At 43.1% G+C, this 16,536-nt stretch overlaps 1 protein-coding gene across 1 annotated transcript; it reads right to left on the minus strand.

Moving 5' to 3' along the window:
• Positions 1-692: 692 nt before the first annotated feature.
• Positions 693-7,417, minus strand: LMOD2 (leiomodin 2). Its single transcript, XM_075491542.1, has 3 exons — positions 6,762-7,417; positions 1,432-2,778; positions 693-1,089 (listed from the first exon to the last, which is right to left on the minus strand). The coding sequence occupies exons 1-3, from the start codon at positions 7,032-7,034 to the stop codon at positions 1,063-1,065; spliced, it is 1,647 nt and encodes a 548-aa protein (XP_075347657.1). The 5' UTR covers positions 7,035-7,417; the 3' UTR covers positions 693-1,062.
• Positions 7,418-16,536: the final 9,119 nt, after the last annotated feature.

The raw sequence follows: 16,536 nt of genomic DNA on the forward strand, positions 1-16,536 counted from the left end.
ACCATAACTGATCTGAGAGAGGGAGATGTCTAGTACTACATGAAGAAGGGCTATTCATGCCATCGCCTGTGATGTGATACCTCCAGCCGTGCATCTCCACATCGGCTCTGCTTCCACCATATCATATTGACAGTTCACACCCCACTTGTTGTTCAACTGATACCATAAGAAAGTCTTTTTCCACCTGAATGCTAGACTGCTCTTCAAGTTTCTCTGTCTGACTGAATGTCTGCACTGGCGTAGTTCTGCCTAGATACAGCAGCGTGCACTTGTACAGAATGGATCTCAGTTGAATAATTCTGCTGCATCCTTAAAGTATCCACATCAATTTTTAACCTTTAAGTCAACATGAACTGCAGCTCTACGCATCACCCACTTACCTTTTTTTAGATCAAGGTTTAGGAACTGGTACGCAACACCAGTGACCTGGTAAAGCCCACAGCTTAATTTTAATTGTATATAGCCTCATGAACCATTTTTTCCCATGTCAATATGAAACTGCACTAACATACAGGCTCAGGTACTATCCTCCAAGCAGGCTTGATGGGTGAAGCTGAGACAGATCTCAGGTTCTTTCCCAGGAGACTTCCCTAATGTTCATGAGCTTGACGCAAAAATTTGGTAGGTTTTCACTCACAGAAACCCAGCACTATGTGTCTGCTTGAAAGCTTCAAACCACATTTATTGTAAATTCATGGAAAAAGAAAGAAAAAAAAGAAGAAGAAACCACAGGTTGGTAAACTATTACATCTCAGTGTGAAGAACTTGTCCAGTGATGTCAGATATTGAAAAGAATATCTAAATAAGCAGCAATTTCTCAATATAAATCTCATGAAATAAAAAAGAAAATTATTTCCATATTTACAAATTACAAGGCAAATGTATCCTTAAAGCATTGTTTCATATCTAGCGGGTTTATTTCTTTGAAATAAAAGAGAAATGGTTTGAATCTAAGAGTACTTTGGAAGCATCTTGCTAGACAGTCTATGTTACCACCAGTGAATGGACGAGTAGCCTCCCCTCGACCACTGCAGTGCTCTGCTTCTTCTGTCGTCCAGGCTTTCACCGAAGGGCTTCTGGTACCTCCACCTACGAAACAGGGGTGGGGCAGGGAGGGTATTCATTACATTTGCTGTACAGTCTGGATGGCAAAATTCCTACCAGAGTCACACTCCCAAGAGCCCTGTGCTACACACCATCTCCCACAACAAGCCTGAACCTGGGCAAGTACCCCACTTCCTGTCAAAATCACAGTCAAACAGAAACCAGTGTGCTGAGAAAAGCTTAATCAGAGGAAAGCCTCCTACCAAGTGCTTTCTTATGCTCACATTTCTAAGAATTTTTTTAATTAAATATATGTGTACTAAAATTAATTGAGCATGTGCTATATCTAAGCCACAATCCATTACTGAAATAGGATCTCTTACTTACCCGCCTTAATTGCTTTATGCTGCTTGCCCGAATTGCTTCCATAAGGTTGTCATGGAGAGACCTTTGTGGGGTGGAGGGACGGGTGGAGGGTCGTGAACCTTCCTCTGATTTTCTGTCGGAGACTGATTTTAGAGAATCTTTAATTTCTTTCAATATGCTGTTCTCATGTTTTTTGCTTTTTTTGCCTTTTTTCTTTTTCTGTCCATTCTGTAAGGCTTTTTTTGAACTTTCTTGCTGTTTGATGACTTCAGCTATATTCCTGGTTGGCACCTTCTTCTCTGGAATAACCGGGGGGGGAGGAGGAGGAGGAGGAGGAGGCGGAGGTGGAGGAGGAGGTGGGGGTGCAGGAGCTGGAGGCTGACTTTTCACTGGTGGTGCTTTCTTAGGGAGCTTTGGAGAGGACCTAGGTGAGCTCTTAGGTGACACATAAGGTGAGGACCGAGGTGTCCCCTTCTGCAAGACTTTGGTCTTTGGATTGATGGCTCCGTCACAACCAGACTCCTGTTGCCGCTGCTCCTGCATACGCTTTTGCCTTTGTTTATCCATATTTCTTGTCAGGATACTTGTCATGCTCATTCTTGGGCCAGCAAGGTCAAAGTGGTATCCAAGCTTGACCAGAGTGGTGTTCTCTTTCAACAGTTTAACAATGTCCATTTCCACCTGGCTGCCCATGATGTGCCTTTGATTGTGGAACCGCAGTTCTGTTAGAACCTTGTTATTCTGCAAAGCTCTCATGATGGCCAGCACTCCTTTGCCTGTGATGAAATTTGACTCAATATTCAGACTAGTTATATGCTGATTTACCTTTAACATACCAGCAATAGCTATTGCAACGTTGTCATCAGCATGCGTGTTAGCCAAGCTGAATGACTTAACCACTGTGTTGTCCCTCAGGGCTTGAGAAAATTGTATAAGCGTCTGTGAAGTGATGTTTTCAATGTTGTTCAGATTGACCTCTGTGGTGTCAGGGTCATTGCTCCTAACTTTTTCCAAAGCATCCTCAATAACTGTTGGATTTCCACAAGGGTGGATGGCACTGCTTTTTAAGCTCTGATTATCGGTGTCTTTTCCATCATGGCCATTGAGTAAATTTTCATTGTCCTTTGCGCCATTACACTTTTTGCGTCTGATGTGGTCAGAACTCCTGCCATCCTCAGGTCTTTCACCAGCTGCAGCATTTTGCTTTTCCTCATCCTCATCATCACTCTCATCTTCATCTTCCTCCTCATCTTCTTCTTCTTCTTCATCATCCCCTTCAGTATATGCCTCCTCAGACACCTCACTATTGCTTTCTGTGAAATATTCTTCTTGAATGTCTTCTGAATTGTCGTCTTCTTGCTCAGATTCCTGAACGGGAATGTAGGTGTGGGTGTCAAACATGATTGCAGTAATGTAGCTACTGCCTTTTTGCACAAAAACAATTACCTTGAAACTATATAAGTTAATGTTGAAAGCTAAAAATAAATCCCCAGAAACTGAGACAGCTGGGAGAACAGAAAATGTTTCAGCACCTAACACCTTTTTAACACTATTTCCTTCATATTCTTTAGAAGACAAATGCTTAGCATAAATTGGAACGGTTTTACTGACATTGATAATTTCTACCAAGAGAAAATTTGATACAAGATATTGCAACATGGACATACTTCATGTTTTCTATGTGTTGGCATGTCCACAAGGGGATATTATTTGGATCCTTGCCAGCAGAAACACAAGACAGCAATTTCAGAATGGACATGATCTATGAGCAACAAGTTTCTTCATTTCATAAGGATTAGACATCTGTGTCAATGCTCAGACTCCCTTCCCTATGTTAGTACATCTAAAAAGGCTAAAGACTGACATGATTTAGAATACAAATAGTGTCTGCATGTGTAAACATGCTTATTGACATGCAAAATAATACAGAATTACCAGAGTCATGTTGAAAAGACTCTGGATGCATTACATGGGCTATGCACACTTAGAAGCTATTTGTGAAGAAAAGATTCAGACACATTCCCACAGGTAACAAGTAATCACATGGCAATAATCCCCAAATTTCTTCATGTTTGCCAAGAGCTAAGACTGTGCTCACCGACAGCTGTCGCAGGTCAGCTGCCATACTGTAACTCGTTGTAACTCATTGCCTACAGAATAAACTGATTGTTTTTCTAAACCCAAGGTTATTTTACTGTGTTTGGTGGACACTAAGAAGGCAAATTTGGAACCACTTCTCAAAGCTCTGCCTGGTTCCCTTAGCAGTTACGGTTGCAGAAGACAAATCTCTGCGCAGGAACAGCAAAAGGTCTGCACCCCAGGAAAGTCTCACTCTCCACCTGGAGGACTCCAGAAGCACGGCAGTGTTGTATGGGCCATGACTGAACCCACATGCTATGACCAACCTTAAACTTCTTGCCCAAAAAGATCTTCCATGTCCTGTTTTGTCTACTGGACAAGCCGTAGCATATGCCTTTTTATTTACATTTGTAAATGTTTATAAAATTTTGGATTAAATATAATTGTTCTGTATGCACTACTTTAGCAACATTCATATTTTAGTCTTTGTAAAATACTAGAGGCTGAATACACTCTGTGGAGACACAGCAATTCTGGTTTTTGCTTCTGGAAAACAAAAGTGTTACTAACATGACGGCCTATTTTTAGAAAACCTGTGCAGTTTTAGGTTTGCCTACTGATCGGGCTCTAAAAATGCAGGGAAAGGTTAAAATAATAGTAATGACAGATTGCATGGTACTGTTTCACAACCTTAAGCAGATTTCTGTGTTGGGACACATACAAAACAGACGGTAATTGTAATGTTTGCAGAAGCGTGACTCTAATGAAACAGGACATGGAGCTGTTCCAGCCTGTCGTTCCTGAGCGTTCAGCGCCTGGAGGGCTTGCAGGGTCTGGCCCTATTGCCCTGCACATGGAGGGCTTGCAGGGTCGGTCCAGCCCCCTTGCTTCTCCTGCAGATCATGTGTGGGAAGGCCCTTACTGAGAGGTGCCGTGCTACATATAGAAACAGGGCTGTGTTTAAGCCAGGTTTATTATGGGACTAAGATTTATATCTGTAGCTTCTGTACATATATGCAGACTTTTAAAAGCTGAAAACACCAGGTATCCAGGAACCCGTCTTCACAGCTATGCTTTTATCTATCCAGGAATATATACCGCAGCCTTCAACACAGCTGCAGATGAGCAGAAGTTGGTGCCTCTAAATGGACTGCCAATATGCTTGATGACACTAGATTAATAAAAAAATACTTGATTTGTTTTTGAGAGGCATTTCTGGGGTCAAAGGGGGAATTCAGTTTCCTGTCACGTACATCGTTTGGTGTCATAACAATCTGCACGATAATTTTGAAGTCAAGTACTCTTCTCTTTGCAGATCCATAGAGGCATGCTCTGTTATTGTGGTAGCATTTCAGTACAGGACTGCTGCAGGCAGCCTGCAGGGCTTCATCTTACTTTGTAGTAGCAACTGGATGAAAAGTTAGGACTAAGATAGTCAATGCAGAGAGGTAAATATCTCTGGAGGGCAAGTCATTCAAAGGCTATCTGCAGGATGTCTATAAACAGAGTCAGCCCTCCAGCCCCTTCTGGAGGGGCTGATCTCTCCCCACTAACTATAGAAGGAGCACAAATAACCATCTTAGATAAGGTGTCTAACTTTCAGACAGTTGACAGCAAGAAGAAAATTGCTTTCAAGAAACTCAGAAGGAGCTTTCTTACTGCCTTCAGTGGAGAGAGCCTTTGTGCCCTCTACATCAGTGTGTCAACATTTTCATATTTATGGATGCATTTAGGAAGTTTCTTCTCAGTTCAAAAATTATAGAGGCTTTTGCCAGCACTTTGAGGTTTAGCCAGTAGCCATCGTTAATGCTGTATAGACATGGAAAAAGGAAAAAAAAAAATCCTGCCATTATATAAGACACCGACCTAGACCTGTTCAGAAGGGGTTTTGGAACTGTCCAGGTTTCGAGTTCCAAGCTCAGCTGGAAATAAACATTAATCTCGCCATTGCCTCCCTAGGACTTGACAAACAGGGAGTGAAGTCAACATCTGCAAGCTGATACTAATGGTCTGATGACAGCTAGTGGTCTCTGCGCTTGCCTGCAAAGACATCACACCACCATTCACAAGCAGGAGAAAACACTTACGTGCAAACAAATCCTGGATATTATTATTGCAGGCTAATTTAATCCAGGTGATTTTTCTCTAGAAGAATATTTTATTTAATGTACAAACTGCAAGTATTTCCTTGCAAATGAACCGAGCTCCTGAATCAAGGCTGTTAGAAGTTCTGAGTCCAGTTTTGCTGTCTTTGCCTTTGTTGTATTATTTTCTACTTAAACATGGGAAAACGTGTCCTTATAAACAGAGTCAGAGCTTGGTATGAAGCAGTGCTTAAAAATCAAAAGGCTACTCACATCCCCAAGTCCCCACTTTGCTTTGAAATTACATGGAACCAACGTGAAAACAGAAGTTGCTTTTTGATAGAGCTCAGTCTCACAAATTGTATTAGTAAGGGCCCGGGGGATGCCAACATGGACATTAGCTTAGACGGCGAGCGATCACTGCCTGCTAGGACTGAGCCCTTCACTCCTGCCCAGCTGTACTGTTCATTTGCAGTTCAGGGACCAGCTTTTATTATTAACACTTTTATTTTGGGGGACGAATTGCCTAACAAGCACTATTGGTTGTTTTGGGGGGAATACAGATAAATGGTTTGGCTGATGACTCTACCCCAGGCCACTTTTTAAATAACTTACAGCTACCCTCTGACAACAGTTGCCAGAAGACTCCCGAGCCATGCCAAGGATCCTCAGCAGGAACAAAGCAACATAAGCTGCTGACTGCAATGCAGCTTCCTTCCAGCGAGCACGAAGCCTGGCGGCCTTCTTGCCTACTCAACTTCTGACATAACGTGTATTCAAAATTATCTTCCTGACGTGCTTCTCAGCAGTCAATACTTTTTTTTTTGAAGGAAAGGAAAAGGCACTTTGTTTAGCTTTTAAACAAAATCAAATGTTATCCAAAAGTCCACATCGCTACCTGGCAATAATTTCTAACATGCCCTTTAAAATTTTTTCCTATTTTAATCACTAATGGTAGTTTTTACGGGACTTTCTTCTGTTCTCAACTGAGCATTTAAGGTACCTCCAGAGAGAGCAAAAACTCTCTGAGCTAATATGCAGCACTTTAGCAAGCACAAAAGTATGGCTAACAATGTTCTTAAAAATGCTGCAAGAGACTGAAAGAAAAGGAAAACAGTCAGCAAGATCATGCTGGGGAAGAACAAACCCTAATATTTCTAGGAAACAGCAAATGCCTCAGCATCTTACCTTGTCACATGCACCCAGTCTCTCTTTTTCTAAGAGTTTCCTGGTCTCCCGCTCCCAATAGGCCATCAGCGCTTCCCTGCTGAAAGTCCCTGTCGGTGTTTTCTCCGTCAGGCTCTTCTGCCGCTGTCCCACCGGAAGATTACGGTCGGGCTCTATGTCCTCCAGCTCCCGCTCCAGCTCCTTCAGCTCCTCTTCAGTGAGAGAAGCGAGGAGCTCATCTTCATCGATGTCTTCATATTTACTGAGCTCTCTTCTGTAGCCAAAGGTAGACATGGTCCCGCTTGGTCAGGCTGGTACAAACCTGAAGTGACTAGGCATTCAAGAAGGCTGAAGCAAGCAAGCCGTGTCTCGTTTGGTCAGCAACTGTTCCCCTGCGTAGCGGAGGCACCCTTTTAAGAGTAATCATCGGGGGCTTACGACAATGCACGAAGGGATGAAAGCATGCTCCGTTTTAAGCATCAGACGTCAGCTAGACATCTGAACAGCAAGAATGTCCCAACACTAGTGTTTGCAGGTCCCTTAAAGAGGGGGATTATTGACACACAGGCCATGACCATATTTAGAGCAGGCGGCTAGCGGGAGAATACCAGCCTCGCAGACGGGGGGGCGGCAGCAAATAAAACCCTGGGCGCATTTACACCGACTTCGTGTCCAAACTGCAGTAGAGAAAGAATAATGCAAATCCATTTAATCCTGAACTGCCACAGGGGCTGGAAATAAAACACCCTCGCCGTTGTTCACCGGACTTCCTCTCGTTTTCACGGTTTTCGAGCGGAACCATACTGTTACCCTGCCAAGGTGTTTGCAGGAGGTTGGGATCGGCGTGCCGGCACCCGCAGGGAGCACTGCTGCCGCAATGTCACGCCTCGCCTGTAACAAATCACACAACTGGATTATTTATTAATTCCCCTTTTTTTTCAAGGATGATCGGAGGGAGAATCAGCTTGACATGTCCATTTGGAGCTCCTATGAGATTTCTTTTTCAAACAGAGAACTGCACTCTGCTGGGGCAGTGAGCAGAGACCCCCAGAGCTTTAGGGGGAATCAGCCCTGGGTGGGCAGCAGGGCTCTGTCTGCATCACTTCTGACAGCCCCTAGCAAATGAAGGCCTCTAGTGGCTATTTTAGTTAACGGCTATTGCTTGCTGCAGCTGACTGATGTGCAGCTGGAGAGTGCCCTTCAATTCTTAATTTTAATTGTATATTTACATTATCATGTCCGCTAATAAATGATATATTATTCTGATACTATTTTTATAGACAGGTATCTTCCAAAGTAAGAAACTACAGAATGAAAGGTTAAACTTCACACTGCTTTTTTCTTTTCTCTATTAGCAGTGGTGAACTAGCAACGTTTTCTGAAACGTGCAGGCCAGCAATATCTGCAAACCTGTGTTGTGAGAGAGAGAGAGGGAGAGGAAGAAAGACAGAGAAAAGGTTGGTTTTGGTACAGGGGAGTAGAAGCACATCTATAATGACGTATATCAAACTTATTAAATGATAACACACGGTGGGTTTATTTTTAGATAGTCAAGTCAGTGTTTAATGGAAATGTAAGTGAATATAATTTGAAGTATTGTTCTTGTCCAACGTCATCTCTTTTCGGTTAATATGGATTAGACACCTGAACTGACGTATGATGTTTAGCCAAATGGCTCATTTAGTTTTATTATTATGCATGTTGCTTTACTGGCAATGGGGAGAGGAGATTGAGCATGATTTTCATAAACAGATTTGATAAAGAAATTACATTTTTCCTTTGATCATTTTTCTATGTGAATTTCATGCAGTTTAGCTTGCTCAAGAAGTGGAATGAAAGCTTACAAGCTTAGTTTTCCCTAACACACAAAATACATTAATAAAGCAGACTAAATAATATTGTGCATCTTAAAATAAAATAAATATTTGCCAGTCATTTACATTGACCAAATCTTTGCATAAAATAAAAAGGAGGAAGATGCAAAACAGTTTGGCTTATGGAGCTAAGAGTGTTACCTTCATGGTATAAGATACTGTGATGGGTCGCTTGTGTCTAGACAAGTCAGTGGCTCAGTAGAAGTTCTGTTCACTCTTTCAGCTGCACTTGCAGAAATGATGCTTAGGCCAAATTCTGTAAAATAGAAACAGCAGGAAAAAATAGTAAGTACCTTTTTTCTTTTAACTTTGCATTGTGAATGCTGATGTTGGCATTAATTAAATGTATATAACAGAACTCCAAGCAATTTTATTTCTTCAGTATGTCTAAGACAACGGTTCACTTTGTTAGCATTGGAGTTAGCCAGAGAAGCAGCACAATAAAATTATCTTTCTTGGGTGCTTTTTTGCAGACAACATTTTGTTGCAAACATTTTTAGATGGAGTTGGTTAGAAAATTTGCACTGGACAGATTTTCTGTTGGAAAATACTGATTGAAATTGAAATGCTTTTAGAAATGGGCTATATTTTATTAGTACAATGTTGACATGTACAACATTGATATGTACAATATTAAAAGCAAAAACATGCTGTTAAAAATGAAATCTATTCAAATATACTGTTTCCCAGAAAATTCTGAGCTTTCTGCTTTTCCTTTTTTCCTCAGATACAACAACATTTGTAAGTCTCTGAATTTTCCTGGGCTGAGAGTCCATAATAGAAAGTACAAACATACAGATACCTGAATTGTCTATTTAAAGTTTTCTCTGTATAATTTAAATTTTCCAAACTCAAAGGAACTTCAAAAAGCAACCTGCATTACTCACTTGTAAAATAATATTCCAAAGGAATATTAGTCCAGTCCTTGGCAGCAACATGAATATTACCTTTAATGCTACTCCTTGCTGAGGCATGATACAACACTGGGCCAGTGGTAATGGTTTTCTATATATAAAATGTCAGTGATGTCCATTCCAGCCATGAGATAAAAGAATTTAAAGATGTTACTAAAGGTGGACAAGGTATCTTATTGTAAATGTCTCCCCTGAAGCAGGGGGGAAATTGGCACAGTTAGGTGAGGTTATGAGAGGTTTGGGTCCCTTCTTAACCCCGTACATGTCACTCATGGTAATTTAGGACCCATTCTTTATACGGAGATGGCCAAGGTGAAGACCCATGAACGCTCCCTAGAATGATTTTAATAAAAGTAATAAGGCTGTAGCACATGGCGAATTACACACACACAAAGGATACTAAAACTGTAAAGCTAAGTCCCACAGATCAGAAAATGCAGGGATAATATTTGTCCTTGCCTGTTGATGAGCACTGAAACACAGTCCTTAATTCCATAAGTCTGTAATCATATACTTTGAGCCTAGACCCATGAGTCCCCAGGACCCTTACTCTTGTTCAGTGTACAGGAGAGATCATGCACATTTAATGAACAGCCTTTCAGCATTTTGTTTTGCCCCTGTTCTTCAGCATATCAAGACTACCAGTGGCTTTATTTGTCCAGCGGCCCTTTCAGGAGACGTGAAGGTGTTACCACCTTTGTGAGGAGGAAGACTAGAGGTGCAGAGACCTTAAGATTGAAAGTACCCATTAATTTGGAGTTTAGGATTCCCTCTGTGTGGGTATTTGGCATTATGCAGCACTTCAGCTAGTCAGGGCTCAGTTCCTGTGGGCACCGGCCACTGCTGAAGCTGCCCACCACTTCGACAGTTCAGATCACAGGTTAAACACTCAAATGATTCAATTATGATTAAATTGACTTGTCCAACTTCTGAGAGGAACTCTGCTGCAAAGACAGGAGTGATTGTGTCTTCTTGTTATTAGCATTCCTGCCTGAAACTTTTTGCTCTTGTTCCACAGTCCCATTTGTCAGGCATTATACATGTCCGTATTTCTGCAAAAAAACAAGCAAAAAAATAGCAGTCTGAGCATCCTGTTATATGTCGCAGGCTACGTGCTCGATCACACCATTATAAACAGTTTAGGAAGAGACCTTGTGCTAGTGAGGTGGCAACGTGAACTGCCTTCCATCGCAGAAGGCAGGAGAGCAGGGCGTGAGCCATATGGAGGACGCGAGGGCAGGTTTATACGGGCTGTGTTGACGGATGTTTAGGATGAATTCTTCAAAGTGCTTCGCCACGTCCTAACAGAAAACCCAAACTCACCTCCCTAACGCCCTGCTGAAATCCTGGGGGTTTCAGGGAAGAAACCATTTCATGTTTAGGCCCTGAAAACTCATCACTCAATCAACAGAATTATTAAAAGCTTTGTTCCCCTCAGGACCTGGGCTAAGATGAAAGAAAATAAGAACTGGAAGCACCTGGTTAATAGGAGCAGGATTCACTCTGCCATTGCAGATACTTGGCACCCAGGCTTCGAGTGGGACGGAGCCCACGCAGTGGCAGCAAGATTGCAGACAAGACTTTCAATCCTTTTTAGCCTGGGTGATCTATTTTCTTGGTTTTAAAAGAAGAAAATCTTCTAGATGTTTTTTTCCTTTCCAAGCAATTAACTATTTCAAGCAGCAGCCTAGGCAACGTCGTTCTGCTTCTCACACGTTTCCACACTTTGGGCACGTTGGCCCAAGGGCTGAAGGACGCGAGCAACACCTGAGGGGTGGTACTCGGCCCCAGCAGGGCAAAGCCCACCCTTTACATTTCACTTCCACTTGGGTGAGCGCAGGGAAGACGACAGGCAAGCAAAGAGAGGGCTGCACAACCTTGTCCTCAGGCGCGGGACACGGCCGGCCCCAGGACAGTGGCTATTTCAGTCACGGCTCCTGAGGACGGCCTGTCAGACAGATGCGTTGGCTCGTACCGAGCTGCAGTCCCACGCTGCAGGAACAGGTCCAATTGCCATAGAGCGCGTTGAAAACAATGCACCACAGCATGGCTGGGCTTTCCCCATCTCTCCCGCTGCCCTTCTGCCTGTGGTGCTTGCTGCCTCCTGCCTCCCCCACCGCTTTCGCACCCCTCATTCCTCAGCCAGCTCCTTCCCTCCTGCCGTCCCCTCATACAGACCCCGAGGTGCCAGCCCCTGAGCTCTCCCACCTTCCCCTTCCTGCCTCCTTGCTGCTGCTCTGCCTTCTCCATGCCTGGCCTGCCCTCCCTGCACAGCCCCTCGCTGTCCTCACCCGCCGCCGCAGCCTGTTCCCGACCTCCCCTCCCCTCCTCGCACATCCCCTGTCCTGCCCCCATGCTCCTCGCTGCCTGCCTTCCCTCTCCCCCCTATATCAATTGAGATATATATATATACACACATATGTGTCTCAATTTCTGTATGCTGCTTGTACAGGCCCAGGTTGAATGCAGAGTCCAAATCGGCCTGGAGTGACAAAGGGTCAGCAACCTGGCATTAAACAGGACCGCGAGGCAGACTGATGGGACAAGCTGTAGCTCTTTCTCCCAGGAGACTAGCGTAACTTGTGAAAATCGCGCACACCGTACTGTTCCTGAAAAGGATGTGTCATCACCTACATTTAACAGTGGTATCAGCAGAGCAAATGGGAGAAAGCATGCACTGAAGGCATTTGAAGGAACAATTTTTCAGCTGCTTTTCTCTATGCCAGATGATTCTGTTGTCCAGTCCATCTCCCCTGGTGATGCTGTAAACAGGGAGTCACACGGGAGAAAGAGATCTTTCCCTTCATCCATGCTGGGGAAGCAAAAGTGGGGTAAGTTTAAAGATGACCCTGGTCCAAAACCAGTCTTTGCTTGGGAATCGGACTCAGCATCCTAACTCAAAGATGGATTTTTCCCACTGATCCCCTGCAGCACACCCCAGGCTACTAGGAGGGCAGATTCCAGGTCCAGATTGCAGCTTAACAACTCGGACCCATCACAAACAGTGATCAGCTTTCACTCAAAAACATGTGCATGTGGGCTGCCTTATTGCTCAGATTAGTTTTGAAAACAGCATTCCCAACAGCTGCTGGGGACATAACCAGAAGTCTACATACAACACTATATACCAACAAGCCATGGGGCAACCACTAATCCTATGTATTTTGATGGCGGGGGTGTTTGGGTTGCCTTGCTTATGAAGACGACAGAAGAGTCATAGCGAGTGAAGGAGTGAATGGGCTCTGATAGTGCTGCTGATGGCAAGAGCGTAAGGATGCATCTTGGAAGGGGAGTCAAGAGGTGGACCTGGCTGCAGGGAAGCACCGGGGGAAAAACTTAATCTGGGTGCAAATAAGAATGTTTCTGGACTACTAAATTCCTCAACCTTTGATTAAAAGAAGGAAAACTCACTGTCCACATTGCACAGGCACCCAGTGTCCTTCGTGCACGGATCCTGAAGGTCTGTTTGGTTATAGAGAGACGCATGCAGCTGGGTGCCAAGGCTGCAGCACACTCGGGGTTTATTACCCCTTTTGCCTACCTGAATCACACTAGAATAGGGAAGGCAAGAAGGATAAATAAATTTTACTGAATAAACATCATTCCCATTCCCAGTTTTCTTTCCTTCCTACACAGCCAATACTTTTTAATCATCTTGTCTCAGTACAATGTCATGTTCTGTAACAACAGCGCGAGATGAACCTGCTTATCTTTGACAGCACAAACTACTCCTGCCAGGGTTTTGCTCAAAGCAAGTGCTTCTCCACATCTCTGCAGACTGGCCATTTCCTCGGTGCCAGTTTCTGCCACACTGAAAAGATAAACTGCTTCGTACGCAATGATGATCTTAATGCTCTTGCTTTCATATAGCTGCTCTTATCCCTCAAGAAGAATCTCAGCGTGCTTTACAAACATTGCCAACAGATTTACAAACTATATATAGAAATCATTTCACTTGCTACTGATGTACAGACATAGGGTGACCACAGCAGCTGTTTGGAATTACATTGCGATATTGCTCAACAGGTTTGGATAGGAAGCAGAGGCCACTGTATTGCAAAGAAACTAGCAGAGGAACTGCTGCATGCACAAAAAATGTGGGTTTTGGAAGTGCAGTTTGAATGGGACACTGTTTAGGCATCTGCAGTTAGCCTATTCTTTCCCAAAAGAGCTTGATAAAATAGGCAACATCTGCCAACATAAGCATTATATTATTCATGGTGGTATTTGCAAATATACCATATTTGCATGTCCAGGTCAGGTAGTTATTAAATTATAAGTGATTATAAAACGTGCATGGACTTAATCCTTTGTTGAATGCCTTAGTACCAGACAGTTCTCACATGTAGCTTAGCCAAACCTACAGTTTGCCGTTCAGATAAAAAATTTGCTCTATTTCTTTATGCACAGAGAGCAATACAGGTACTTACTTCTATATTTAGCATTTCCTTGGGTTTTGTCACTTTTTTTAAGAATGTATTTAAGAAGATTTTTTTAAAAGGGAGATCCCAGCAATATAAACAAGTGATGTAATTCGTAGAGAATTAAATAGAAGCAGCAGTACTAAGTAAGTAAATTCTCTACTTTATTGTCTTTATTTAAGTCTACCTTTTAAATAGTCCATATTAATGCTGATGGGAGTTCTGGGCACCATATCTACCATGTGCATAATATGCAGACAAAAGGCAATGGTTTTGCCCGATCAAATGCCTGATTTCTACTGAAAATGTGAATTTTGAAAATTAAATGTAAATACCTTGTACATGTCACCAGAGCTACACTGTTTTATGAGTCTTATGACTACTAACAATTTACTAATATATTTTTACAGCTTTTCAGGAGAACCACGAAACAGGTTCCTCAGGGAATACTTCTCCTGTTCTAAGTACCTCTTTTGCTGGTTGTGAGTGACACTTAAGGGAGCGTTTCAGAGAGAAAATGCTTCCCATTGCAATATATACCTTTAAATATTTATACAGTAATTTGGTGCACTTACCCATGTACTTCTTTCTGATTTATCCAGTATTTGTCCTGGTAAAGAGTCAGGATGGATTTCTTTGAAGACTGCTCCATGCATTTGGAGACAGGCGGTGGATTTTTGAATCAAAGTCATTATCTGTCGGGTGCAGAAAAGGCCTCTAAAGGATAGACACCTTGGGTGGCAAGGTGCCAGTTTTAATTACTGCAGCCTAAACAAACAATTTCCATTGAAAAGGTCAGGGAGAGAACAAGCCAGAATAGAGCCATTAAGGCTGAAAATCACTTTGGCTGGAATTACTTCTCTTGATAGCATTTTCCTGAGCAGACATCTATCTGTCCTAAGGCTCACAAGAAAAAAAAGCAGGGGGAGGCTTTAAAAGGACAGATTCAGCAGGTGGAGTACACGAGGGAGGCAAAGCTGGCTACACAGAAGACACAGAGGTGAGGGCAAGAGGCTGTTGATTAGGTGCGTATTAAAGGCAGTGATGGAAAACCAAAAGAGACAAGACCTGTTCTGCAGAGGTAAGTGCTCATGAATTTATGCCACTCTTCTCCATGCAAACCATAAACAGCTGGAATTTTTAGAAGCCTTTTTCTACCCCAAGTAAGGGTCAGAAAAAATCCCTTTGCCCTACCTCAAGGTAGACACCAAAGAGCCCGTGGCTTTGTGACTGTGTTTTTTCCACGCATGACTCCCGTACTATCAGCAATAGCCTGAAAAAGGGCAGCTCAGGCACAAAGAGCCCAAGCCAGAACACCAACTGCTGCAGTGAAACAGTAAAATTGTTCCCCCTTAATACCCAGAACAAGGATCTGCCGTGCCAGCTCCCAAGATTAGATGGTAACCAGTGCATGGAATTTTTATGGAAGGCAGACGACATTATAGTCCCTACAGGGAATAGCTGGTCATATACAGGACTCATGGCTATGGTTTGGTCCTTCACTGAGCTATGAAAACACTTACAGCTACAAAGTCCACCTCGCTGGTGCTGCAAAGGCTGACGTAACCACTGTTGAATGTCTGGCTCCTTGGAGAGCTCATCAGTCTGGTGCAGCTGCTTGTGTCAGATTTTATGAGAAACAGAGACCAAACGATACCTTCTGCTTTCAAACATTGTCCTCAAACCGATAGGAGTCCCTACCCCAGAGCATGCCTGAATCAATGCCAGGGCGTTTAATTACTTCTCGCCAACATCGTCCATGGGGTGGACATGCCGTGGAATTGGGTTGCGGTGGAACACCCCATGAGTCACACCCAAATAGCAGAGAAAATTAAATCCAAGCGTTGCAAGGGTTCAATCACAGTCCAAGCAGGGAAAAAAGGAGTAGTTTTTTCCTACCAATTTCTTCTCCCAGCTGGGGCTGCTGCCTTAGCTTCTTTTCACACAACCACCAGTCCTGGACCAGTTACCTCTCCTGCTCCCACCAGCACGTACTCAACTCCATAAAAGTAGTATTCAATGGTCTCACTGCAAAACATAGGAGTCGAAAGACTTGTGTTCAATTCCTAGCTGTTCCATAAGCACGACATGGGGTAAACAGCTCCCTTTCCATGCCTATCTCGCCTTATATTCCATTTAAAAAAAGTCTTGCCCCTCCTGCCTCCATTCAGTTCACAGATGCCTTGAAAGCATTAAAGATGCTTTCTCATAATGTTGTACTTCCTTTAGCATCTGGGGGGGAAGAGGGGGGGAAGTCTTCCATAAATAAACAACTTCAATGTTGAAGGACAGAAAAGCTTTAAAACAGGACTAGGCCACCTTCTATAACAGGCTACCAAACAACAAAAAGGGCCCAGATGTATTGTTTAAAAGATAAACACAATAATATCATGTCTTTTTAGCTTACCTAATGATATTCTAAGGACTAGTTCATGATATTTTAAACACTTGGGGCAATGCCCTGTCCTAGAGCTGAATGCTTTGATGCCACAGGCAATGTAACTATTGCCTGAGGCGTGTATGAAGTCCTAAATATAAACCTTGGCCCATGAACTAAAATTACTAATGGAATTTGGCTCTAGCCACA

This window comes from Mycteria americana, chromosome 1, assembly GCF_035582795.1.
Source record: "Mycteria americana isolate JAX WOST 10 ecotype Jacksonville Zoo and Gardens chromosome 1, USCA_MyAme_1.0, whole genome shotgun sequence".
Lineage (NCBI taxonomy): Eukaryota > Metazoa > Chordata > Aves > Ciconiiformes > Ciconiidae > Mycteria > Mycteria americana.

Bases quoted from the DNA above. Each gene is read 5' to 3' on its own strand.
- LMOD2 (XM_075491542.1), bottom strand. From the start codon at position 7,034: ATGTCTACCTTTGGCTACAGAAGAGAGCTCAGTAAATATGAAGACATC. The intron at 2,779-6,761 runs GTAAGATGCTGA...ATTCCCGTTCAG, and splicing joins GACTGGGTGCATGTGACAAG to GAATCTGAGCAAGAAGACGA. The intron at 1,090-1,431 runs GTAAGTAAGAGA...CCTGTTTCGTAG, and splicing joins GCATAAAGCAATTAAGGCGG to GTGGAGGTACCAGAAGCCCT.